Source organism: Apostichopus japonicus, chromosome 5 (assembly GCF_037975245.1).
Source record: "Apostichopus japonicus isolate 1M-3 chromosome 5, ASM3797524v1, whole genome shotgun sequence".
NCBI lineage: Eukaryota > Metazoa > Echinodermata > Holothuroidea > Aspidochirotida > Stichopodidae > Apostichopus > Apostichopus japonicus.
The window spans coordinates 21,918,490-21,945,425 of record NC_092565.1 but is presented as its reverse complement, the minus strand read 5'-3'; the positions used below and the strand labels follow the sequence as shown (position 1 = coordinate 21,945,425).

At 36.2% G+C, this 26,936-nt stretch overlaps 1 protein-coding gene across 13 annotated transcripts in view; it reads left to right on the top strand.

The window, feature by feature from the left end:
- LOC139968050 (cGMP-specific 3',5'-cyclic phosphodiesterase-like) overlaps window positions 1-26,936 on the top strand; it is a 184,420-nt gene that overhangs the window by 80,848 nt on the left and 76,636 nt on the right. For 12 of the 13 annotated variants that reach the window (XR_011793215.1, XR_011793212.1, XR_011793213.1 and 9 more), the window contains exons 4-6: window positions 8,980-9,069; window positions 24,517-24,657; window positions 25,637-25,738. Coding sequence is in view for 9 of the 13 variants with exons in the window: in XM_071972364.1 (XP_071828465.1) it covers window positions 8,980-9,069; window positions 24,517-24,657; window positions 25,637-25,738 (333 nt within the window). In the remaining 4 variants the exon portion in view is untranslated. The remainder of the gene's footprint in view (window positions 1-8,979; window positions 9,070-24,516; window positions 24,658-25,636; window positions 25,739-26,936) is intronic. The other variant, XM_071972367.1, reaches the window with a different exon arrangement.

Here is a 26,936-nt window from a genome sequence, read left to right as displayed (position 1 = left end):
GAATTATGTAGATTGTATCAGTTTTGATGTGGTCGTACAGTCGGCAAGGTATTGAGTCAAGTGTCTTACAACCTGTTTTAGTTGTACCATAAAATGAAGGAAGAAAAGCTGTGAACGGTCCTTTTTCTTCATGTTGCAGTTTGAGGAAGGTTACATATTTTTTAAGTTTTGACTTAACTCTGAAGACAAGATAGAATATTCATCTTACACATTTTCTGGTGTGTATGTTACATTTTTGCAGATTCTTGATGCTGGATTTGTTGTTGCAAGAATCTTTCTTCAAAGAAATCTTATAAAACAAGTTATAGGTTGTCTTGTTTAATGTTCCAATGATATTTTTCATTTAAAATTCTACAAATTATGTCAAAAAAATTTGGTATTTTAAGTCATGTCATCACATAAACTTTCATGTTTTGCTTAATAGAAGCAGTTTCCTTTGTGTTAAGAATGTTTGTTAGGAGAAACAAAGTCCTAGCGTTTTGTTCCTTCTCTATGATGACATTGTTTCAGGAGAAAGTTGCTGATCTAATAACCTAGATGTGAATGTTAATTTGCAGTTTGGTAGATTTAAGTGTTTAAAAGCATACATGTGTATAAGCAGGGAACTGTGGCATTTTGCCATACTGCAAAAGAGAAACGGAAAATAATAATATTTTTGCATGATAATATAAGATTAGTATCTTGGCGAACAAACTTAAAAAGCCAAAATGTGAAAAGCATCATATCATTCACTTTATACTAAAATAGGAATAAAAAAAAATAAATAAATAAAAAAAAAAAAAAACATTTGAATTAAACAATTGAATCTTAACAATTGAATTAAAGATCATCAAAATGATGTTATGTATTATATTGATTTCGTGATGCTCTCTTAAGGTCATAAATATAAAACTTACCATGGTTGCAGAGATAACTGAATAAAATAAATATATATACTCTGTGTTGTTGGGTCAGTAAAATTAAACCCAAATTCTACCAATTAAATCAAAACCACCATTTAAGTCTCTTGTACCTGCATTGATCAAAACCTTGTTTACTTCCATGTAGGACGTCCTCAATGATACTAAACTAGAACCTTGGAAATTACTAGGGTAATTCTTTATAACAGCTAGCAAATTAGGTCACTTCTTAAATGTTGCTTTTCGTTTAAGGAAAGGATTGTGTAATGAATATCACAAATTTATAAGTTTGTAATGTGATTTTTAGGACCAGATGAAGAAAGTTAATGAATGTTCACAGGTTTTTAGTTATATTGGCCAAATCGCTTGCTTAGCCTTTTATGTATAAAGATGGATATTTGTTAATCAATCTGTCCAACTATAGCATTTCTCGTTTATTGTATTGATTCGTTCAGTAAATAAGGATGTTAAGTTTTTAATACTCGCACAGAAAAAAGGGACAATGCACTATTAGTATGTTAATAGAAATACTCAAAATGTCAAAGAAACGGTAGTTACCATTGCATGTTAACATTAGTAGTTAACTAGTTAAATTTACACTGTATCAAGACGATTCGAGTTTAATGGAATTATCCATTAAATGCGGCATTTTTCAAATTTATGTTAATACATTGGATAGTAGCTCTAGGACACAAAATCTTCTTCATTGGTCTTAACAACTAATTACATATTTACACTTAATTTTGGAGCTGTTTAATGGTTGTACTCTCGTGAATCTATTATAATTTAGATTGAGGGATATTTATGAAATTATATAGTTATATATAATTATATGAGGATAATTACATGGTGTGGTGTGAATTATGCAAATTAAGTAATCCAATCTGAAGCAGTTTTAAGATTATAACCTGAAAAAAAATGGGAAGGTTGAACAGAGCATCTCTTAGTTGTGCAATACCACTCAGTTACAATACATATTGCTTAGGCTATTCTTGCAGTACAATAATCACCATATTGCAACTGTGGACGGATGGAGCCTAATCCTATTAAACTTTAATACTGTGTCTTACAACCTTTTGAAGTTGCTAACATCATGGCTAGGTGTTATGAGGCCAAGTCTTTTAATGGGTTGTTCTAATAGAATTACGCATCAAAATTTTTTCTTCATTTATGTGTACAGTTCACCGAGGACAGGTATTCAAGTAAAATGGATATCAGTGTTGGTCCCTGTTGGTTCCTAAGGCATGCAAGCAAATGATACAGCTACGTGCAGTACGGCTCTAAATATTCGTCCTTAACTACTGCGGTGATGTACTATTGTATCAACACAATCGGCCTATACACTGCATATACATCCCCAGCTATTAGAGCCTAGTGCAGAATTTACACAAGTTGTAAAGAGACATATATGAAACAAAATATACATGTACAAACCCACGCTGCATTGTTTAACTGCAGTATGAATGAAACGAAATATACATACAACCCCATGCTGCATTGTTCACTGTAGTATGAATGTAATAAGGGTGTGTGTGAAGTGCAGTTTCTGAATAGTAAACCAGTTGCAATTGGTAAAACATGGAGGTAATTTATAAGAAACATTGGGCAAGGGGTTGGGGCTGAGGAGAATTAATTAAATAATTGGGCAGTTTGATCCCTTTCATTCTATCGATATGGTTCTTTGGACAAAAACCTCTGACCTTGTTTCATGTAATAGTTCAGTGCGCTACCAGAGAATATCTATACAGTAGTACACTTATTGCATGTTTCATGGTTCCTCTTAATTTCCTGTTTTCCATAGACTTTTTTCGTGAGCGAACATGTCCAAATGACCAAGTGAAAACTAAACACAAACGGTATTCCTTTAATGCTTCAATACCAGTGGGGGAGGAAATATACAATTTACTCTGAAAATAAAGTTTGAATCACTGATAGATTGGTGGATCATTTGATGGATGGAAATCATTTTCTGGAACAAGAGAGAGAAAGAAAGAAAAATAATGATGGCTGATGCAGGGAAGCATGAAATAAGGTTTTGTATTGTTTGAATTACTTATTACTTGGCTTATACAACTAGATACACTGAGTATCAAGATATCTTCAGGACATATTGGGCAGTGTGCAAAGATACAGGTAGCTGATTATAACCAACGGTAAAGGCTGTGCACGGAAAGTGTGGCTAAGCTTCCAGATATCATTCTTTATTCGGTTTAGTAAAGAGAAGGGGAGGCTGAACCAGATTGCCTGGGGGTGGGTGGGTGGGGGACGTGCCGCCCACCCATGTTTTCTTATAAACCTCAACTATATCCCTTTCAAAAGTAAAAAGTGTCCCTTTTTGATAAAGTGTAACCCTTTTGGCCTTCTCCTTGTTTTATAATTGAAAAGTGCCCTTTTGTTGACAAATGAAGTGAAATTGTCGTACAAAAGTGCCCTGTTGTTGTAATAATAAAGAAATTGCTTTTGTTGAAAAAATGCCCAAAACACTGGAATATGTGGTAAAGACTGCACAGAAAGTTTTGAGGTAACTTTGTGGTTTGTCTTCTCAAAGCTGTCACATATTCCACTGCCCCTTGAAGGTTGTGCTACCTCCCCCCCACCCCTACCCCCACCCCCCATAGTTTGAGTGTAAGTGGCAGTATTTGCATTGGAACTGCTATGTATTAAATCTGTAAAGAATTGGCTTCATCTAAGAACAACAGTAATAGAGTGTCCATGGATTTAGGTGAGTTCTCTTGCTGTGAAGAGGACACAAAGAGCTGAAGTCATAACTCTGACACAAATCTACATCAGATTGTAGCAGATGTCCAGCACATCTCATATACCTGATATAGCATGTAAATCACATTGCAAAGACACAGCTAGAAAAACATAGTTGACTGTTAACTAATCCCTCTCACTCTACGCTCACTTTTGGTCAAAAATTTCTTTTTTCTCCCTACTTGTTGATCAAGCAATATGAGTGCTTTCCACTTTGTTGGGGTATGCGAGGGCAAGGTTGCCATAAAGTAAGCATGCACATTACTACAGCATTACTTCGGGGCATTGAAATGTCAGCTTTGGCATATGTATAAAGTACACGTACCTCACTCAGAAATTAATTTTTATCTTGGTCTCTCTTGTTGAATTTCTGGTTGGTGAGACTTTTCTTGAAGTTTTTGACATTTGACAAAAATATCGATTTTAATTAAATTTGTCGCCAATTTTTGTCTGGTATTTTTCCAGAAGGTAAACAGGTGCATCTGTGTCAGCTGTTTGGGAAAACATTGTTGACGTTGAGATCCATGTAATCACTTTTCTGGGACTCGGGAATTGTTTTTCTTTTCCGCCATACTTTAACTTGGAGGAATGTAAAAGAACGATGTTAAGGATGAGGAAATTTTATTACAAATTGGTTTGGCATAGGAAAATCAAACAAATCAAACAAGTGGCTGATTGATTACTCTACTTTAAATAAGTAGTGCGTAGTATATTTGTCAATGTCTAACCAAAATCATCTTGCAATATTTACAGTAATCAGTCTATTCATAGTAAATACACTTACTTGCCTTTAATCTTTCCAATATCACTTGAAAAATGTTTTAGGCAATCATCTTTGCTTTTTAATCAAAATTCTTTTTTTCCTGGCAAGTTTGAAAGATCATCAGTATAATTAATTTGGCCCAAAATTTTTCCTAACGTAGGGTTTGATCCTCCAAAAATGAGTAAATATTATGTTGTGGATACTGTAACTACTTTTGTATAGAGTGGCAGTAACATGATTGTAACATTTATGACCATTCTTGACTTTCTAGCTTATTTGGGAACGTTGCTTATGACCTCTAACATCAGTCTTGCAGCCTCTAATCATGGATGAAAAATCCCAGAGTAATAATGAGATGATTTATCAATGACTCAAACAAAGAATACGCAGATGAGCCTCAAATTAAAGAATGATAACAAAAACTTTGTGTCAAATATAGTGGTGTTTGTTTAATATGATGCTTTTACAAGAAGTACATGCGTACTCTTCTAACACTGTAATACTTTTCTGTCGGCACATATGGTCAATCTATTGCATTGTATCTCAATCTACCTTGAGAAAAGCCTCCAACGTACAAAGCACAAATTAAATCAGTATGTCTGTTTGTCATTGTAGAACTTCTAATTGAGAGTCATTAAAGCTGCAATTAAGAGTCAAAGATAATGTCCAATTATTGTGCCATGTCCTCCAGATATCCATTGTAATTTGATTAGTTACAATTCTGTCATTGCAGAAGCTCTAATTGGGGAGTTACCAAGGTTTCTTCCTTTTCTCCAGACTGCTGTTTAGAATTTCTTCTCTTCTTCTTTTGTAGAAAAATTAAAGGTTTTTCAGCATTGGAGATAATTCATGACGTGCATGTAGAAAGTATTGTAGTTCACAGCTGAGAACACACAAAGTCATTTTTTATTATGATTTCTGGCTCATTCATGGGCATTAAAGTGTGAAGTTTGAAATCTATCTGTGCAGGGTGATTCTCTTACTAACTCAAACTCAATATGTTGTATTGTAGTGAGTGTGTACTGACTGTCTCCGTCGTCAGTAACTTTTCAGGGAATAATTGATCCATAATCGCATCCATATAAATCCGACACGGACCTATAATTTTTTCTTTGCAGCATGATGGCTGCTATGTTCTTGAAATTCAGTTTGATAATAAAACTCGTAGACAAATTCTCTTGCGTTGGCGGACAAAAAGAAATTGATTGTAAATTTCCATCCCATGAATTGAAGTACACCGGTTTTCACTATTTATTTGGCCGTTTTCCAGGCAATGATCCCATTATCAAATTCAACAATGCTGTAATCTCCCTTTCTGTGTGCAATGGTCTCTCTTTAAGCACAGTATTAATTGCTTTTATTTTGTTTTTCTTATGAGGCGGTTATGTGGCAGTTTAATGGAGAAGATCTACTGCATGTCACACATCTCTCAAAGAAAACGTTGCCAAAGATATGGTTGTTATTTTCTGAGTCATGTTCTGATGGCTGACTGTTTACAAGTAGTTATATACCCAGTCGATCTGTCACAGGGATCCATTTAAAAGTAGCACTGTTTATCGATTTGTTTCCTCCAACCCGGTTTACTTTTACCTTCACTTCTACGTCAACTACCAGAAATTGGTCAGCCGTTAGAGCTTACCTAAAACCACACAGTGTAGAGTATCACCTCCCTTAGGAGACAACTTAGCTTGTTAGTTTTCTGGGGCATGAACAAGCTGGTCTGTCGTTAAAACATGTTTACAAAAGGTTTAGGAAGCTCTAGAGATCCACGGCATGTCCACTAAGATTACGCAGATCTGCAGGCTTTATCGTTTGAACTTTAATTCGGATTTTGGAATTAAGTATTAATTTTGTATCGTAGAAATTTGAAGATCACCCAGGAGCTTGTTTGGCTTACAGTAGTAGGAGGTCACTTCTGTGTTGAGTCAGTCAGTCAGTCAGTCAGTCAGACAGTCAGTCTTAAATCTTACATAGATCCTTTAATACTCATCTAAACATCTCGCTCACCAGCTCAAAGTAATTTTTGGTTCATTAGGTACATAAAAACCAAAATGGAGTAAAACTGAAAATTGGTATTCTTAAAGAGTTTGTCCACCTTGTTTTCCTTATGATTTACAGGTTCTAAAAGGTAAAAAAAATGGTTTGTTGAAAGTCATTGCGTCTCTACTTTAGAGCAGTGCCACTGTCCTCTGTTAGTCGACGCTATTGTAGAAATATATGTGTATGCAGTTTGAGAATTGAACTAAAATGTTGAGCATTGCATGAAAAATGTTAAAAGGAGTGGTTCATTCCTGTTTTGAAATTAGTTTTTACCTTCCACTAAATTCACTGCTGCCTAATATTATAAAGCTACTTTGTTATAATTCTAAGATAGCAATTACTGTATTAGTTGCACTGTAGCATCTGCTGCATCTTTGTGTCTGTAAGAGGAAGTTGATGATGTCATGTCCCTTCTAATTTATTTAATACTGGTACTCATTTTAAGTGCATCTATAGCTGGTTATCGAACTTACATATAAGTCACACTAATCCCTGGATGCTTCTTCCCTAAAGTCTTATTGAAAGTCTTAGAGTCATCTCCTGTTTGATTTTGAATTAATTGCCAAACATTGCTGCACTGCCAAAATTAAAAATAAGTAAACTACCAAATATTACTGAAACAAATTGAGATTATTTTCTTGCCAGTCACATGACAGATGGTGCTGTTGTGTCTTCTGTTCAGTTTCTCCATTACTGTATCAGCGAAACATCAATTAATCCTGTACGCTTTCGTAGAAATTCAACAAGTAATCAGTAAATATGAAAATATGAACTTTTGACACCTAGCTCTAGATGGGGCCATTAGTATGCGAATAAGCACACAGAGCTACAATACAGCTCTGTGTTGAAAAGGAACCTCAGGCCAATGATATGCAATATCTGCTAATCTGGAGAGCATTTTAATGTTTGTTAACTGTTGACTCATTCTAAAATGGGTGGGTCTCAGTTTACTCATGGAGTAGGTCTCATTTTGAATATAAATTAAAAAAGGAAAAAAAAGGTATGAAAAGGTAATAACTGCTGGGGAACTGTGTGGTAAAAGTGTACATTCACCATTTTTAAAGGGGATGTAGATTGTGTTAGAGCAACGTTTCGAAACTTAAACGAAGAAAAGTGACATTTGTTTTCATAAAACACTGTACACTGCAATTGGCTAGGAGTACATGGGTTGGAAAGCTGTGCATTTTCAGGAAAAAAGTACATTTTAGAAAGAGGTATCACTCTATAAAATGGAATGGATCTAAGTGCTAGTGGGGGTCCTGGTGATAAAGCCCTCAGAAGCTTCAGCACTATTAGATAGTGATCGAGTTTAAGCACAAAGAGACCTGTGAGAGAGTAATTCAATTTCTTTGGAAGTACTAAGACACCCATCCATAATCTACACCCCTGTTTGGGTGTTCCCCCATCGCCCCCATCATGTAAAAATCTCTATCATCATGAAATGTTGAATGTATTCAACATTCACTTAATTATGGAAGGAATCTACAAAATATTGAATCCAAATAGATTACAAAGACAACTTTCAACAAGGTTAGGCAAAGACCTTCACTTTCAAGGCACTGGCTGTTAATTAACTTGTAACGTTGGTAAGGAGAAGTAATACATATCTGATCTATTGTTTTGGTGGTTTATACAACATTGTATACAGATTCATCCAAAGTGGATGAATGTGTTTTATATAAAAGCTATCATAATCCTGATGCAGTGCAAATTAGTCGCACTTGAATTGATAATGCCAAATATTTAAGAAATTGATGATATTCAAAGATATCTTCCCCGTCACTTTTAATTGAAAGTTGTTAAGTTGATTTAATGCACTTCTCAAATTTTATACCAACTTGGTGTCAACATTTCAGTGAAAAATTGGAAAACGTTTGTTACTTCATAAGTTGTTCGCTCATCTTAAGATGTGACTGTTGTTGGTTTTGTGTCCAGATTATTGAACTATAGATCTGGAAAATCATTTTTAACAGAGTGAACTTAGAGTTAGGAGGATGTCATTTTCATGCAGTCACTATAGATATATCCTTCTTAGGTTTGCCACATGTGTTGGAACTGTTAAAGTAAACCACATCTGCTGCTCCTTTTTGTTCAATTTCATGAATTCTTGATAGACATGAGCAACCTGTCTTTGCCTAACTCTCTCCCTCTTTCTCCATTCAACTGGTGTCCTCGTGGTTTCATACACTTTAATGAATTATAAATGCCTTTGGGATTCTCTAAAAGTGCTCTAATGGACAAGCATAAATTATCTCTTGATGATGCATCCATGAAGAGGTTCAAACAATGCACAGAATCACCCACATAGAATTTGGACGACCTAATACATGTTGCTTCTATCGTCTTGAATCTTGAAGTATGTGTGTCTATATTATAAATAATAGTCTGATTTGAAAATATATTACAATATATTTATGAAAACCGTCTTTTGAAATTAATTCCATCAGCATATGGGGGTTTTTTGGGGGCAAGATTTAGTAATTATTAATCATTAGCCGATTTTTTTCTTGCTTCTTGCAGGTATTTAGGAATTACTTAACATTCTGCGGCATCGGTATTATGAATGCACAACTCTTTGAGATGTCGGTCACTGAGTACAAAAGGAACCAGGTAAGTTTTTTGGAATGCCATTTTTCATTTTTCCATGTCTTTTAACTGCATTACCTATTGTTTTCATTGTTTTGTTTTTTCATGTATGCTCTTTGACAGTATTTTGCAGCTATCAGAAACAAATGAAACTAGTAGAATATGAGGTTTCGATTCTAGAAGGATCTTCTTCTGAGGCCAGCTGAAACTAAAACAAACTTAGAACGCTTTAAGAGACACAGATGGACGGACAGTTAAATGGAACAAACGAGCAATGAATAGAGCAAAATTAGACAAAACAACCAATGAGAGATTAGATGAAGAAAAGAACGATGGGAGGATTAATGACGGTTGAGGTCATCTCTGAGGGGTGTAACAATTGGATTATGGGCTGTGGGGATAAACTCTGAGGGGTGTAACAATGGGATTAAGGGCTGTAGAGATAAACTCTGAAGGGTGTGACAATGGGATTAAGGGCTGTTGAGGTAATCTCTAAGGGGTGTAACAATGGTAGGTAATTAAAGTAATGGTGGTGAATAAGAAGGAAAGTCTGTGAATGTGGATAGAACAGATTAGAGAAGCTGGAGGGAAGGGGAGGGGGAGGGGGAAAGAAAAAGGGAGGGATAGGTTTAGTCCCTTCTTCCCATCTTTGATGTTGAGACCATGTGGTTCAATGGTGGGAAGGCATAATTGGATCCAAAAATGTTCTCTGTTGAGGAGAATTGTATCGTGGCGGTTACCTAAGAAGTTAAGAGGCTATTTGAACCTTGGTTAGGTTCTATATTTGTATTAATTCGCATGTCTCCTTGCACATTTATTGAGCTTTTCTAGGAATGTAACATCTGAATCAGTTTCATTCATGAATGTTTTACACAAGATAATAAGATGTATCATGAATTCCTGATAATTCCTGACAATGTGTCACAAGCAGGGTTCATTTTAGATTTTTCAATTTGCTTAGCAGTACTGCTAATCAAAATCCTGAATTGATTAGCAGTTTGGTAAAAATGGTTAGCAATTTTTTTTTTCTGTGCACGTGCGCTGCACGATAAAGATAATGTCATAAATGTATCCCTGGCACTGGGGGCGGGGGTCTCCCTCTTTGGAAATATTGACTCTCAACTCTCAGAAGAAAGTTTCAAACATATCTTTCCACTTTTAGAGGGAATGCAATTATGCAATCATTCACGATGTGGCATATTGCGCAGTAACGTTGATATATCAAATTTCGCCGTTGGCCCCATAAATAGTTACACAAATATCAAAAATCGTGATGAATTTAAATTTTATTGTAGGATGTTCACGATATTGATTAAAATACGTCAAAAGTGCGCAAAATCATATATATCCATGGTACAATCACACTAGGTTGCCGCCTAGCTTGCCAGTTACAATAGTTTGCAGTTTTGATGTCAATAAAAAAGTGGAAGCATATCCCAAGTAAATATTCTGAAGCTAGCTACCGATAGCAGCAACTCGCTTATTATCCACTGCTATTGTCCGCCACTAGTATTGCTTATTGGCGGCTGCTATTGTCCGCTGTTATTGGTAGCCAACTTCAGCTTGATGCAGACTGAGCCCGCACCGGTGGATCGGAGTACGAGTGCGAAAGTAACGTTATATTATCATTATTGCGTAGCCGCGTAGGTCAGATCAGGCATAGGCCTAGGCCAAGTAAATTATTTGAATCAAATGCGAAAACAAAACTCCAAAAGTGTCAGATAAAATAGTAAATGTGAGTGTAACATTTCGTGCCAATGAATCATGCTCTGTGTGATAGTATGTGGTTATTTGGGACTTTAGGCTGCTATACTCTAGGTGTGTGTAGTCTAGGGGCCTACCTTGGGTTGTGTAGCAGTTGCGCGATACAAAGTATCATCTTGCATCGCAAATGTAAATAATCGCATCGCAAAGTGCGATGCGATACCGCTTAAAATGAACCCTGGTCACAAGTCATCAGGTACATGACTTTGTACATGATTGTTAGGACGTTACATTCTGTATACATGAGACTATACGTAAATATCTGATCGGAGCTAAATGGTATAAATTCATTCAGTGTTAGAGATGTCTGCCGATATATGTGTAGGGCTGTATGTGGACAAAGGGCGGCCCACAGGCAAATTTTCTGCGGCCTGTGAGAAGGCATCGAAAACCCTATTGATACAGCTTGTATAAGCTAGTAATATTGGAGCAATGCTTTATCCAATTTTAAATAAACTGAACAGTAAATTTCACTAAAAAGAGAAAACATTCAATTATTGTTGGGAGCTTTTTGGTAGTTTTTGTATACTGGGCCTACTTGTGGCAGAATTTTTGTACACAAAAGATGCGCATATAGAGCATTCTGGAATATCCTGTTATTTTCTATGTAATGTAATATTTCTTGGTTTGTGAATAGAGTTGGTAAATACATAAATGTTGCAACCCTTAGATTAGGTGCAAGATTTCACTGTGGCCCATAAGATCAAATTTGGGTCTCTCCCCACTCTACCCCATTCTACCTCCTCCACTCTCCCTCCTCCACTCCCCCCTCTCCCACTCCCCTTTCCCCACTTCTCCTCACCCACTCTTCCTGGTGTTGGGTTATGTGGTTGAATACAGTTTTAATACTGTAGTGCTCAAAAGGCCACCTCTCAAAGATGGAATGTATGTGTATCAGTATACTTGGTAGGACATTTCCAGTTAGCACCATCTTAGTCTGTCATTTTATTGTTGATAACTGATCACAAATATAAATATAATTTTCCTATAATTGTAAATTACTTGCTTCTTAAGACTTTTGACCACTACTTATTATAACTGATCAGCAAAGGAAAATTCTGTGTCCATATCTGTATGCAGGGCGCTTGAATTTTGTTACAGCAAAAGTTACTGCACAATTGAGAGACACCTCAAAAAGTTGTTTCTAAATCTGCCCTAACGGTTCTTCATATGTTGTGCATCGTTCTGTGAGGTGTATTTGACTTTCAATTTATAGATTCGTGACTTATCGAATGTTGTAATAAATGTCTGTCTTCACTGTTGCAAAGTCTTACCCAAATGTCTGTCGTGCCTTGTACAGTTTTACAACATTTTCCTTGTTTAACTTGTTTACAGAATATTCATGTTTACATTATGCCCTTGATTTGTGATCGACGGCATCACTAATTTTTTCTTTACACCCTCTGATAACCCCCTTCATCTGCTGCTTGAACACCATGTTGATTCTTCTTTATCCAAGCATGATGAGATCTGAAAACAGGTGTCATGTTTCACAAGCCACACTTTACATTTGACAGCTTAACCAACAACGATACTCTCATTCCTATATGCAAAGAGGCCAATATGTAAACAGAACGATCTTTACACGCAATGCGGATGCAATATGAATAAATGAATTTCAGAAGATAAAGCATGCAACATGTTCTATGAAATATGTAGGTTCCTATATTATATATAAGTTGTCACATTATTGGTTCCCAATAGCCACGTTTAGGCCATCTGCCTTGACATTGGACCAAAACTGTGAACCCCATGGTGTCTCTTCATAGAATAGCTACTTGTGTGGTGTGATACAGCAAGCACTGAATCAAACCTTCAACGTGACAAAGGTATATGATTTAAGGTTCGAGATTAACTCTCATCACAGAAACCGCATGGTCAGAGTGACAGACCTGTTCGAGTCGTGCAAGGCATGGTTCCTGCAGGTAAATTGGAACTCCTTTTTTTTGTATTGGATGATGGGAAACAGACAATTTAGCAATTTAAAATAACAAGTGAGGTTGAAGAGAAGCAGTACAAAAATTTGGAAGCTTTACGAAAGAAAGGAGCTACTTAGGGAAAATAGTGGGAGGTTGCCCCAGACCTGGCAAACCCACCCTGCTGGGATGTACCCTTAAGCAAATAAAAAATAAAAAAGAAGATTTACCATTCACTTTACTAAATATTAGATGTCACTGACAGCAGTTTATGTTGGCTTCTGAATTTACTGTTTTTGGTGTGCATAAGTTTAACAAAGTGAAAATTGTCAAAAGGCCTGAACTGCATGGAGGAGGTACATAACAGAAGACGACTATAATCGCACTTGTGGAGTAGAGCATAAAAGTGGAATGGAATTTTTCTCAAGGAAATATTTTACCCACAAACGATGAATAGTTAAAGCTGCCTTAATTGATTTGACCTGTCTGTTGTTATGTTGTTGTCACAATAGCACCACGCATGTTAGCATTGTCTTATTATGCAACCAGACTTGGCTTGTTTAGGGTGGTGCCTACTGAATTTAAGGTCTCCCCACATGGAGCAGGTACGTGAAGCCAGGTCCAAGGCCTAAGGAAATAAAGCATTTGGGTGCCAATCTTTGCCGAAACTGTAATATGTCTTTGAAACCTAACTCAAACAGTGGACCGTTATCTGAGTATGCATTTTTCCAAACTTGACTGAAAGGAATCTAAACTTGTTTACATGTTCACATGACTACAGTGCTGTTAGCAATATATGCGATGCAACATCTTACAAGAAATCTGCTGTATTATGAGACCAGAAGTCTATGCATCTAGTCTATAGATGTATCTAGCACCAAGGTACTGTAACATTTCTCTCAGCTCAACAATATAGTGAACATCATCAAAATGCCTTGATTCCTTTCTCAAGGTTTGCTTCAAAACTTACAAAGTGATCCTTTAATGTTTTCAGTCAATTTACTGTTGTACATTGAGTGATTTGAACTGGGAAATGTCATCACAAGACTTGGTGTAAAATTTGGAACCAAGGAAAAATTTAGTTGCAAAATTTATGTATTTATTCATGCTTTTAACAGAGAGCTTGTGCTGCTTCAGACACTTGTGGGAATTTTGAAACAACTTGCCACTGTGGCTACTCAACCTTGCCAAGGATTTGATTGAAATTTCACTTGTTTCTATCAACCAGATTTTGAAAATAATTGCTTTTTTTTTGGCCGGTGATGTTGGACTTGTTTTTTTTTATCTGGTGCATTTTTTATCTCGCTTGTTTTCACGTGTTTCCTATGGCGTGATGAGCAACATTTGTGCGACTGCATGTATTATTCATAGGTAGACAAGATAACACACTGTGGGCTTTTACACTGTAGTTAGATACAGGGCAGCATCTGTCATTTTTACGGTCATAATTAACCAGTGTAATTCATTCTTAAAGCAACTTTATGCATTTGGTTGCCAAATTTGTCAAACATATTAAACAGGTATTCATCAAACTGGAAATGAGCAAAAGAAATTTTAGCAAGAGTGGTGGGATTCAAACAAGTCACTTCAGGGTTATAAGCCCATGACCTGCAATGGTATATCAATTGAGTTAGCAACCCCTTAGTTGGTAGCGATCCCTATACCCATATTTTTTACTGAAGATGAGGGGTGGAGTGGGGGGGGGAAGGTGCCAGTGAGAAGGCACAGTATCTTGCAGACCATGAGACCAGAGCTCACCCCTCGAGTTCATGTTTACAACCCAGAAAGCTACAGGGAATAGATTTCAGTAGATAGTGCTTCAAAGAATACGAAAAGATAAACATCTTGAGTGTTTTAATATTTAGGTGTCATTTTTTATTTAAATTAAGCTTTCATCAAACTGCAACCTTTTTTTCGTAGAGAAATTGTTTCGAATATACATAAATTATTCAGATATTATAAAGTAGAAATAAATAAATAAATCATTATCAGCTGAATTAAGATGATGTTGATGTCTGAAATTCACTCTGCTGTAATAGCATGATTGATTCACAAAATACAACCAAATTCTTTTAAAAAAAAATCATACCTTTGCCTTACAAAATGCAATTTTGATGACGTGGTCTTAAGCAATCAACTCTAGACCCTCGAGTTTTGTTCCCTCTCCTGAGGTGATATTGTGTACTTTGTTATAGTTGACAAAAGTCTGCGTCTGTTTTGAGGGAAATCCCTCCGGATGAGATTATAGATTTACTAAGCCAGAGAGTTTGACATGTCCTCCTATTAAAGTAACAAACCTAAGGAAATTTCAAAAAAATGAACTGGGTCTCCTGAGGAATAGAATCACACATGGAAAGCTGTATTCCCAGCCTCCTTCATGATTAGACTTGGATTTTATTGGCCTCATGCTCTCTGTTGCCAAGAGAGAAATTTGACACCTGCTGTTATCTTTTCATCTTAGTCCTGAAGAAAGTAGCCTGGATTGCTGGAATTTATTTATTTATTTTCCGATGGTTTGTCTGTTAAATGTTAATATCAGTTGGCTCTGATGTTGCCTGATGTAGGTTGGTGCTGTCTGACTGGTCTGGGCTTGAGGGTGATGGTGTAGTTCCCAAGTATATTTTAGAGGGCAGGGATTTGGCATAGATGCAGGGTAATATGATTACGTTAGTTATCGTCCTGGTGGGGCAGCTTCTAGATAGCGATTATATGTATACACTTTTACCACAGAGAAAGTATTGAAAAAAATTCAAATGATCTTTTCAAACATATTTGGACACATGTTTCCCCATACCACTGTTTTCAGTATCTGAAGCCCTAACCACGCCCATGATGATAATAATCCAAATGCAGAAGTAGGAAACTTATATTTGAATATAACTTGAATATATCCTACCTGAGGTCCCCCTCCCTTCCCGGTCCTCACCCCCACTACAATCAAACAAATATTTGCAATAGTTGTTTTACAGTTTGGTACTCTTGAAGTATTACCTCTTGTTGGCCTGTAAGAGTTGAAATATTAGCTTTGAAAAGAAAACAAATTCAATATGTAGAAAGCGGAAGTCCGTTTTCCCTAGACTAGACAAGCCAAGGATAGAAAGTATCGTCATATTTGGAGAGAAAGACACTGGATGGGAAAATTCCTCATCAGTCTCACAATCAGGGTCATCTTTCAACGCGGCTTCAGCCAGCTGTTGAGGTTGATGTTTATTGAGCTGTTGCCACAACATCTGGTTTGTCTCTTAGGACAGTCTAGCGTAACAGCATTGCCTCTTCTAGGCAACTTTTTTACCTCAGCAAAAGACACTCCGTGCATCAGATTTCAGAACATTAATTAGTACGCCAGTTTTCCCCTCTTTAATTAGGAGCATCGGCCATCTTCACTCGAAGTAAACTTTCTAAGACACCAGCGAGAAACCAATTTTGTCCTAAGTAGTAAGTGAAAGTCATTGACCTGTAACTGCTACAATGTCACAGAGCCACAAGAGCTACGGTAATATGTGGGGGACGGATCAACATACCTCATGGCCGATAATCGGGAAAAAACATGCAGCAGATTTTGAAAATTGGCACATGGGAAATAGAGCATCCCAGGTTATGGCCATCCTGTTATTTTTTCTTATCTTCTTTTGAATAGGATTGTCTTAATTTCTCACAACCTTTCTTGATGTTGGTAAATCTGTTGGGGTGAGGGGGGGGGGAGGTGGCAGATGGAGGGATGTCTACATTGATGCCACTCGGCAAACACAAATTACTAAATACAAAGCAATGGCAAGTGATCATATATTTGAAAAAAAAGAAACTTTAGTTCAAATTTATGCATCATCAAAAATGCTCATACTAATCATATTGAGAGGCGGATGTCCTGAAGTTGTTACAAAACGTAATCTGTATTTGCTTTACTTGCTTTTTGTTATCTGCTTGGAGATGGTGAAATGGAATACCATTGTTGCATATTTACATTCCTTAGTTTACTGGCATGAATATTTATCGGGAACTTTAAACGTTAACAGTACTGCGGAAGGTGACGAAGAAAGCTGAGACTTTCCTTAAGGGTTTATTATTATTGCAGAAAGGTCATGTTTAATATTGTATATTTTTTAAAATTTAATTTGTAATCTTGCTAGAAGGTATTTGGTGGTATTTGGAATTGATAAAAAACTCCTTTTTTTGTATTCTCTATTATTGAAATTTAACATGTCAGTAATATCTTGCAGTATGGAATCAACTGTAGACATATTAGACTAATTGTGCCTTCTGGAAAGACATTTTCCACATTCACTTTCAGGTTTATAGTGATACTGTTATATATAATGTTCGTTAAACATTATGGATTGACAGATCATTCAGTGCTTTCTGTTTAAGTTCAGTTCTATTTCTTTTCTTATAAAAATCTGTTTGTAATTTTTCACTAAGATAGACTTTTCCTTGTCAAACCAATCTAGCACTATGCACTATGCCTTTTAGCTTAACCAAACTACTGTAGCTGTCTGTTCACCATATTGTACTTTACAGGATTATTACAGAATACTCTTTTTTGCAAACTTATTTGAGAAGAAGTATCATTAAATTTGACATAGCATACTGCGAGTCCGTTGATCTGCTGCTTATATTGTCTCTTAGTAATTTTTGATGACTTATTTCTAAAGCTTCAAAAGCAAATCTTTCAAGTACAAGACACACAAACTGTTTATGCCAGATAAAATTGTTATTTGTTCGTAAATAACCATAACATCACAAATTTGCTTCATCTTCTTAGTAATAAAGTGTATATATGGCTATGAGGAAATCAAGAATTTGGCTAAGTTATGAGGAGGGGTAGGGAGGGGAGGGGATGCAATGATTTGGTAAGAGTGTACATTATCATGTTCTTCCAACCTCCAGCCACTACTCTGCATTATTACCTAGTTTAGTTAAGTAGGAAAAAAGGATCAGGAGGGACACTCAAAACAAAACTGAAGACACAACACTCAGACCCGATTACAATGCTTAAAGTGCTTGTCCAAAGCATTCTTAAACCCATTCACACTACTTGCAAGTACAATTTTCTCAGGAAAACCGTTCCACTCATTCACATATGCCTAATATTAATCCTACTTTGTGACTTTTGGAGTTTAAGACAATGACCTTTGGTACAACTACTATTAGCAAACATGAAAAAGTCGGTGAAGGATAAAGTGTCAAAACCATACACAATCTGGAAAACCTGAATCAAGTCAGCATGTAACCTCCTAAGCTCCAGTGTGGTGAGATTCAACAGTTGTAACCGCCTATAATAAGGAACACTCTTTAAGGAACTAATCATCCTAGAAGCCCTCCTCTGGACCTTTTTGAGTACTTCCTTATCCTTAGCAAAATATGCTAACCAACTGCTTATGGAGCCTAACTACTATGTCCTCTTTCAGAAAACTGAAGTTCCTCTTGATCATACCTAAAACCCTATTACCTCTTTTAGCAGCTTCAAGACAATGTTTAGATGGTTGCAGAGATGAGTCTGGAGATTTGCTGATCTCTATTCACAGGGCACCGGTATGTAACCATGAGCTTCCCGGATCCTTAGTTAAATCATGCTGGAAAGACAACTAGTCAGAGCTTCTCAAGTTTAGTAGTTTATTATTCTTCTTTTCTGTCTTTTTACAATTTGTACAGAGATGGTGGTTGAGTACACACATCAAAATGTCACACTGATAATTGGCCACAAGCCGACACACACATAGGCCATGTCTATCTTTATTCTGGATGTCATAAACATCTAATAAAAACACTGAATAGGAGATATAGAAACTCTTCTAATCTGTGTGTTCATTTATACATCAAACATTAACCATTTCTTGATTATTTAAACATACAAGTAAATAAACAGAATCCTCAGCCTGGTTTCAATCTTTAATATAATCACTTTCCTTTCATGTAGTCTACTTATCTTTTTGTTAACCTTTTCATAAATTAATTTACAATAAATTGTCTTCTGCACCCCTACTTCCCCTGAAGGACACTAAAGGGCTTTAATTGGATCAAATAGATAAGAAAGTTTACTTACAGACTGGAACTCTTCTTAACACCAGGTTTTCTACCATTAGGTCCTTTGGTCAATGTAACCATCAAGTACACCTACAAACATCCTCTCTCTCAGAGAGATTAAGTGCAACTGACCTGAATTTGCACAATTTTTAATGAAAACAAGCTTCACTACATTCATAATAAAAGCCAAAGCATTACATGCTAGATCCCAGTACCATTCACCCACTGAGATTTGAGAGAAAAAGCCACAAGATTAAAGTTCCCTCTCCCACCAATACAATGGACAAACCCTTAAGAGGATAAATTCGTAGAAAAAGTCAAGAGCTTCTTAACTGCTAAACCAGTAGTGACTTTATGACAATTAGAAAACCTAATACTGGAATAAAGGAAGAATGTATAAACTCCTAATCCCAAAAGAGGACAATAACCCCTAAATTTAAACAGACTCTGTGACTCTATATAAACAAAGTCATATCCATTTATCAATGTATTTTTCTTCAACTGCTTTCATTTATTGAAATTTATTGACAGAAAAAGTTACACACAGACATGCATGAGCAGTATGTGCCAGTCATAACTAGATCTCGTCCCATGTTACTGTATTACTCCAAAAGTGTAGGTTTAACAGTACACACTCCTCTAGCTAACTATCTGTCTTCAATAAATATTACTTGTGCACTCCAATCTACCTCGATTAACCTTACCAAAATGGTCATCTTGTAGCGATTGCGACCACCCCCTTGACCCACATCCGGTTCAAGGCCCACTTCCCCGGCCCTTCATATCCCACTCTATATGTAGACCTGCTTTTTTCATTCTGATTTTCATCATCTCACCAGATATCAAACTGTGGTGTGCGATTGTTAGGATTCTTTACCATGCAACTATAGACTCACGGTGAAGCAAAGCATAAATTTGAATTGAGTCTATTAGTTGAAACATGAGAGAGGTATGGGACAGGCGAAGACAAGTTATTTCTGTTTGTGACTTAAAATATGATCAGACTGTAAGTACATTATTAGACACAAAATTCTAGTAGCTTTATATACTCATCTTCATGAGAAGTGAACTCACTATACTACCATCGTTCTTTCAAATTTTTCGAACTAAGCACAGTATCTTTACCATATGTGTCCCTCTAAAGATGATGAACTGCATACATAAATTACTTTGGGTTGAGTCTGAAAAAGAACATTCCTCAGAGAATATAACCTGTCTCGGTGGCTTTAATTTCTAAAAAAAAATTCTTTCAAAAGAACGAAAGTAACTCTGTTTTATTTTTTTATAGAATAGACTAACTTGTAAATGTCATATTTTAATTGAAATGCATTGCTATCGTTTCCCAATGATACTAGGAAGAAAATTTTACCAATCTTCTCTGATGTTTGACAAAAGATGCTCCTTTTCACCAGGGTCTACAGCAAATAAAAAAAAAAACTTACAGTCAGACACACTTTTTCAAATGTTTTTATATCATTACTGATAATATTTTGCATAGAATTAAATGTAGAGTGCTTGTTTGAATGCTGTAAGTTATGTCTCAAGTATGTAAGAAGCAGCAGCTATAGAAAGAAGCAGCTTTTGTCTGTCTCCTTTCATTACATCCAACTCTTTCAAAAATGTGAATGTGAAGACTCTTGAAAAGGTCTTGAACGTGGATGCAACCTACAAAGAGCAAAAAAGACAATTTCAGGGACTTGAAGATAGTCGCTTAAATCTTTGGTAAATTGTTTTTTTTTTTTAAATTAATAAAAAAAATGGAAACAATAAATAAATTAACAAATAGAAAGAAGAAACACAAGTGATGTTATTACCCTAGTTCAAATTTCCCTCTGGGTTAATAGTTGGTCATTATAATTCCTGCAAATAATTTGCCCTTTAAGATTAGAACAAAATTAATGACAAAACCTCATGCTCACATCTTAGGATAGTATAAAGTACATCCTAACTTAACCTCATAGCTTGTAATAGTCACATGAAAGGGCTTCAGTATTGTCCCCAAATATGCTAGAAAGTCGGATAATGGTCAGATAATGGACACCCTGCTCAAATATCACCAAGCAATTGACTGCCACTCTGAGATATATAATTGTCAATCCTCATTGAGTAATATGCAGAACCTCATGAAGATTACTTTGTACACTTTTAGTAATTTTTGGCATGCCAACATTTCGGGCCAAATACTGATGATTTTTCAGAGACGATTTGACTGATTGGCATATGAATAAAAGGCATATTAGATCAGTCATAAATCTTATATTAGGAACACAAGATTATGTTATTAATGTGTTATTCTAGTGTTATTTCATTGCTAACATATTGTTCCATCAAGACAAAGCTGCATGTGGTCAGAGGTGATTTAGATAGATGTACATGTATTTATACATACACATACGCACACACAGGCATACAAACATTCATACATATTGATTAGTCCTAAGAAAAAGTTAAGATAAAGAATAACATAATAGGTGTTATCTATTAACTGTTAGAATTAAAAGTTTGAAAAACTTTCCTGGTATATATAGGCCACAGTACTAGTTATTTTTAGGGTAGATAAAATAATAATTCTATACACAACAGTTCAAATTAAGAGCATGTGATATCTGCATTTTGTAAACAGGTTGCAATGAAAATTATAGAAATATTATCCCATGGCAATTAATTCAGTAGCTAGGTAACCTAGCTAGTAACTTTTCTGCCTCTTGGCTAAGATCAATTGTAGTATCTGTTCTTTTCAGATACACAGTATATAGCTGGCCCAACTTATAGCAGAGGTCTTGTATATTATCTATCAGAGGTACTTGTGATACTTCACACCACGTCACATAAAATCATGATCAAATGACTACAGGTTCAATGTAAGAGGACTGGGGTTGTCAGTTCATAAAGTTGTTTGGTTCTTTGTGCCAGGCTCTATCTTGGCTGACTTAATTTTCTAAAAAATAGCTGTGATGTATACTTTGCCCTAAAGTAAAAGATTTTCACCTCTTGCCTCTAGGTAATATAATAATATAAGAGAAGATCGTCCACCATAAGCTCTGATGTCATATTCATGCTGTAGCTTATGATGCTGAAAATTCAAATTTCTCTTTCAAGCTAATGTGATCACCCTGATGGAGTCTAAAACCATTTTATAAATTTCGGTATTTATTTCACTCCTCTCTTAACTGTCTACTACTACACTAACGCACTATCCTCAAGTACCAAAACGCAACTGGTATAACTTTGCACTGCGCCCTCGGTGATCTCCACTACGGGTCACCGCACACTATCTCTTCCTTCTGAATTTACCATTCTGAAGGAAATTTCTCTTTCAAGCTGAAGTGATCACCCTGATCAAGTCTAAAACTGTTTTATAAATTTCTGTTTCTTACACTTTAATGCTTTCATATGAGAGGAGAATAAGTTACTTGCAGTAGATTGCTATGAATGGTATATACAGTACTTTTAAATATTGGCTGTTCAATCTCTGTCAAGGAAGTGTACAGAAACTGCCCATCATTTCTCAGCTGCACGTGACCTTTATTAACAGACGTTGTACTGTAGTGAAAGACCGATAGTGTGTGTGGGGCAAACCATCTTAAAACACAGTCATGTCACTCTGTCGATCCTCTTGGACATGGATGTCTCATAAATGAAAAGGTCATCTTTCAGGTTTATGAAAAATAATCGTTATACTTAATCACGAACATTGTCATTGGAGATATATGTCATTGTTGATATGTATACAATGTACATATCAAACAGATGATTACAGTGAAAGGTAGATGAGAGAAACAATTTCAATATCTGATCATCCAAACGAAAATCTGCATGCCAAATGGTGCTGCTTTTACTTCTCTCTTACCAATCATTAGCATCGTGGACACAGTTTGAAACCGAATGGACTTTAACAATGAAACAATTTTTGTATTTCTCACGAGTTTAAAGTGGGTTGAAAATGAGAGATTTATTCAAATTTGATTTACAGATGCAGTATAATGTAATACGCCTCAGGACATCAGAATCAATTTGCATATATGTTAGAGCTCTTGACATCAGTATTGGCTTAAATCGACTACCTTAACTCAAGCTAGATTCTCTGATATTGCAAAGAGTTTCAACTTTATGCAGAATCAAATTATTAGTATGTTTCCCACCTTTGGTGGTGATATTATTATTATAAACTGAGACATGAGAAGATTGAATGCTAAAAGAAAGAAATTCTACTGTGCTTTTGATTTTCTGCACAGGTACACAATATGATAGACAAGATTACATCACATCTTTGAAAATACAAAAAAAACGTTGGTCTTAACTCTTAACCTCAGAAAGTTGTCCTGGATTAGGTCTCGCTACTGCAGAGAATTAATAGATGATTAAAACAAGACAAAGATTGATGAATATTTATGATAGTAATAGCCTAATAGCGGTAGTCTTTGACTGCAGAATGTCCTTATAAAAAAAGATAAACTGTTTGATCTCTCATGATTCCTCTGAAGTAGCTGTGAAGTCATTAGGCAGGAAATTTTTGATATAATACTCTCTTTCCTCCCCTCCCTCATGTTGGGGCGTATGCTTTAAATTTATCTGAAAACCCTTTGAGTATGTTTTAGTCTGCTGCCTTTAGAAAAGAGCCTCATTAATTTATCCAGCTATGAAACAGTGTGAGAAGTGTACAGACTTTACAGACTCAGTTTCATGCAAAGTCATTTTTCCACTTCACCGTCTTTTCAAAAACCCTAAGTAACATTTTTCCGCTGGGATGCTTGCGGCATTCAGAGAATTAATAACCTTGAATGAAAAGGAAAGAACTTCCTTTTGCTAGGAAGATGTTAGATATGGAAATAAAATTGCTCTCATGATTTGTTACTCAAAAAAGCAGACGAAAAGTAAAGAAGTCTATGTTACGAGAATTGAAATGATATTGCGTCTTTCAACTATAGGTAGCTGGATCTTAATCTACAAGATGAGAGGTTACAAAGATCATATTAGATATAATGTGGTCAAAAGCCATTTATTCTCTAGGAAGCACAACTCGCTATTTGTAGGGCAACAAGAGCTTTTTTCTTTTGTGCATGAAGCCTGTCGGTAAAGTTAAGGTATTAAAATACAAACTGCACTGTACCCAGTATTTACCTATAACAATAATAATAATTCTCAGTTCTTATATAGCGCAACTTACAATAAAGTCTCGCCGCGCTGTACTTAACCCTGGTCATTGGTAACTTGTCACACCTACACACCAAAGTGTGCACAATTCAAACAATCTCTCCTGGGTCACCACAGTGCACCACAGCCATGTATCCCCTGGGGGACTTCCCATAGGGTGCAGCCACAAACCGGCGCACGCAACTATATTTAAAAGGCACCTTGCAAGTCCCCATTTATACACCTGGGTGAAGAGAGGCAATGGTGATAAAGTGCCTTGCCCAAGGACACAACGCAATGATCTGGCCAGGGCTCAAACCTGTAATCCTTAGATCACAAGTCCACTGCCTCATCCACTTGACCACAGCGCCCCCTACCTATAGGCTCAATTCTTGAACCGGAGGCAAGGTGAACCTGTATGATGGTGTGTGTATATGCATGTGTGCCGCCTCTGCATGTGACACCATTGTAAACATGATGACTCAAATATATACATCTTATTTCATGTTCACACATAGTATGTATAGGTCGTCACCCTTGGGGTGACTAAAAGATTCTTAAATTAATGTTTTGTAAATAAAATACAAAGATTAACAAGATTTATGACTTGATCAATGTTTTTGTTCCTGGTTTACAGATGCTTCTTGGCTTGGCTCGTGGAATCTTTGAAGAGCAAACATCACTTGACAAGATGGTTTACAAGATCATGGTCGAGGCTTTAACTCTCCTGCGATGTGAACGTTGCATGGTCTTCATCTTGCATGACGATGAAAAATTGGTGAGTCATAGTTCTCTTCCTGGTTTATACCTTCTCTTTTCATTTTTTCTTCTATTCCTGGTGGTCCATGTGTCATGCCAAGAGGACCAAAGATGGATCATATCATGAAGTCTGCTAACATTTAGTGAGCCTGCTGTCCGATTGTTACTTTTCATCATTTCAGTCAATTAACCCACGGCATCTCATCTATTGGTTCCATAACATCCATCTTCTCTGACTATCACTTTTACTTGTCTTTTCTTTTTTTTTTGGTCTTCATCAACAGTTAATCATTTTCGTTCTCTTTAATAGAACATGATCATCAGATTACAGTCTGCCCAAAAGTTTCTTCTTTCCTATCAAAATATTGTTATCAACAATGTTTCAAAATCATCGATTGCAAGGACTAATAATGAAGAAAAGGATGCAAGGATCACATTGCATAGCTTTTGCTCATGCAGGAGTGGTACCGATGCTATAAAAAAATTTAAAAAAAACTGTTTGCATTGAACTTTATCAATTCCCTGGGTTGATGATGGAAATTTGCCATTTAACTATATAGTACCTCAAGCTGTCATGAGATTCCCTCTTTGGATACGCTGTTAATCTCGCATTCCACTCATTCTCTCATACCCCTCACATCCAATTTCATAGCGAGATGTTTCATAAATGCTTCCAAGTCATGAAAAGTTGATGTCAAAGTCAATTTCAAAGTTTTTCAAAGATGTTGCGTGAACTTCCCTCCATACTACATCTGTCTGGGTCCATCTCCGGACCCCCCCTCCAATCTTGCCAACATTAACCATTCATTTTTACATTTAAACATCTCATTCTGCTACTGAAACAATCATTTTCCAGGTGCTCTGTCCTCAACTTTTCGCTCTGGTTTTTATGTTTTCATCATCTCATCCTCAAAATGTTCTTTATTTTCTCTCGCACATTTCTTCATCAATTTCTCTCTCCATGAATCGCTTCCTCCCATCCGACTTTTTCACCTCAGTCAATACCAAGTCAGCTCAGACTTTCCAGGGGTCCTGGAATGAGTAGGGAAATGTCAACCGTATCCAATGTCAGTACTCCGCCACCAAGCGACATCGAAAAGGTAAAATCGTTTTCACCGCTCAGTTGAGGCCTGCCATTTTGTTCCATTTCAGAGTTTTTTTTTTTTTTTTTGCCTGACTGGTTGTTTCTCTTTCTTTGCTGTTTGTGCTGTTTCCTGCTGATACCGAATGGCTGTCATTGATGTCATCCCAGTTAATTGTCTCATACTGATTAATCTCTATTTGTTGTTTAATTTGTCACTCACCTGCTTCTATCATGTTTCTTGTAGTTAGATGCTCAGCTCCTTGTGACGGAAGCTCCATTTGTGCTAGTTAGCAGGATCTTCAAGTTGATCAATCTTTGCTTTTGCTTAAGGTGCCCGTAGGCAATTACATCGTTAACGCTCGATTGAACCAAATTAATGTCTAAATGAAAGGAGACATTGCTACATGGTAGTAATAGCGACCACGCCTACTCCAAGAGAAAAAAAAGAAGCAAAGGGAAGGGGCGGGGCGGGGTGGAGGGAATGAAAATCAGAGTATGTTTTGAAAACACTTTGACATTTGCAATTATGCAAATGGAGGAATTTGTTTGAAAGAGGGTGCTTGAAGCCATTTGTTATCTGTTCTTCTGCAGTTGTAGCATTTTGCTTATATGTGGTTTACTCTATAGTTTATTCTGAACTGTTTTCTTGTTAAATGCATTTTTATACTGTTTCAATGTATCTCAGATTGCACGTGTTTATTTCATATAAAATGTCCATATTTTGTATTCTACTCATTTTTTTGGTGTACAGTAATTCAGTTTGTGTAACTGATAGATTTAGCCCAATTTAATTTCACACATGAAATATTACATCACTGCTCTCTTAACCTGTCCACACTCTTCTACTGCACTTTTCTATCTATTCTATTGTACCATAATGAATTGTACAGTAGCTCTGTCCGTACCAATACTGTATGATCCCTACTTTTGGCTGATTACCCATTTCCTGTTTATTGTGACCTTTTTTGACATAATGTGACCATTTTGAATGGCTTGACTTCAAATGCATCAATGTCGAGCCTTTTACCAAACTGTGCATCAAAATTTACATCTGCACATAAACCAGGGAAATGGAGAAAAAAAAGAAAGTGCTTTCTGTTGTCAAAGTAACAAATGAGTTGCATTTCTCAGGAATTTGTGAATCTATTATTCAAACTCTTCAAATGGATTTCCATTAGTTTATTTACATGGAAGTATATATTTTTCAATTATGT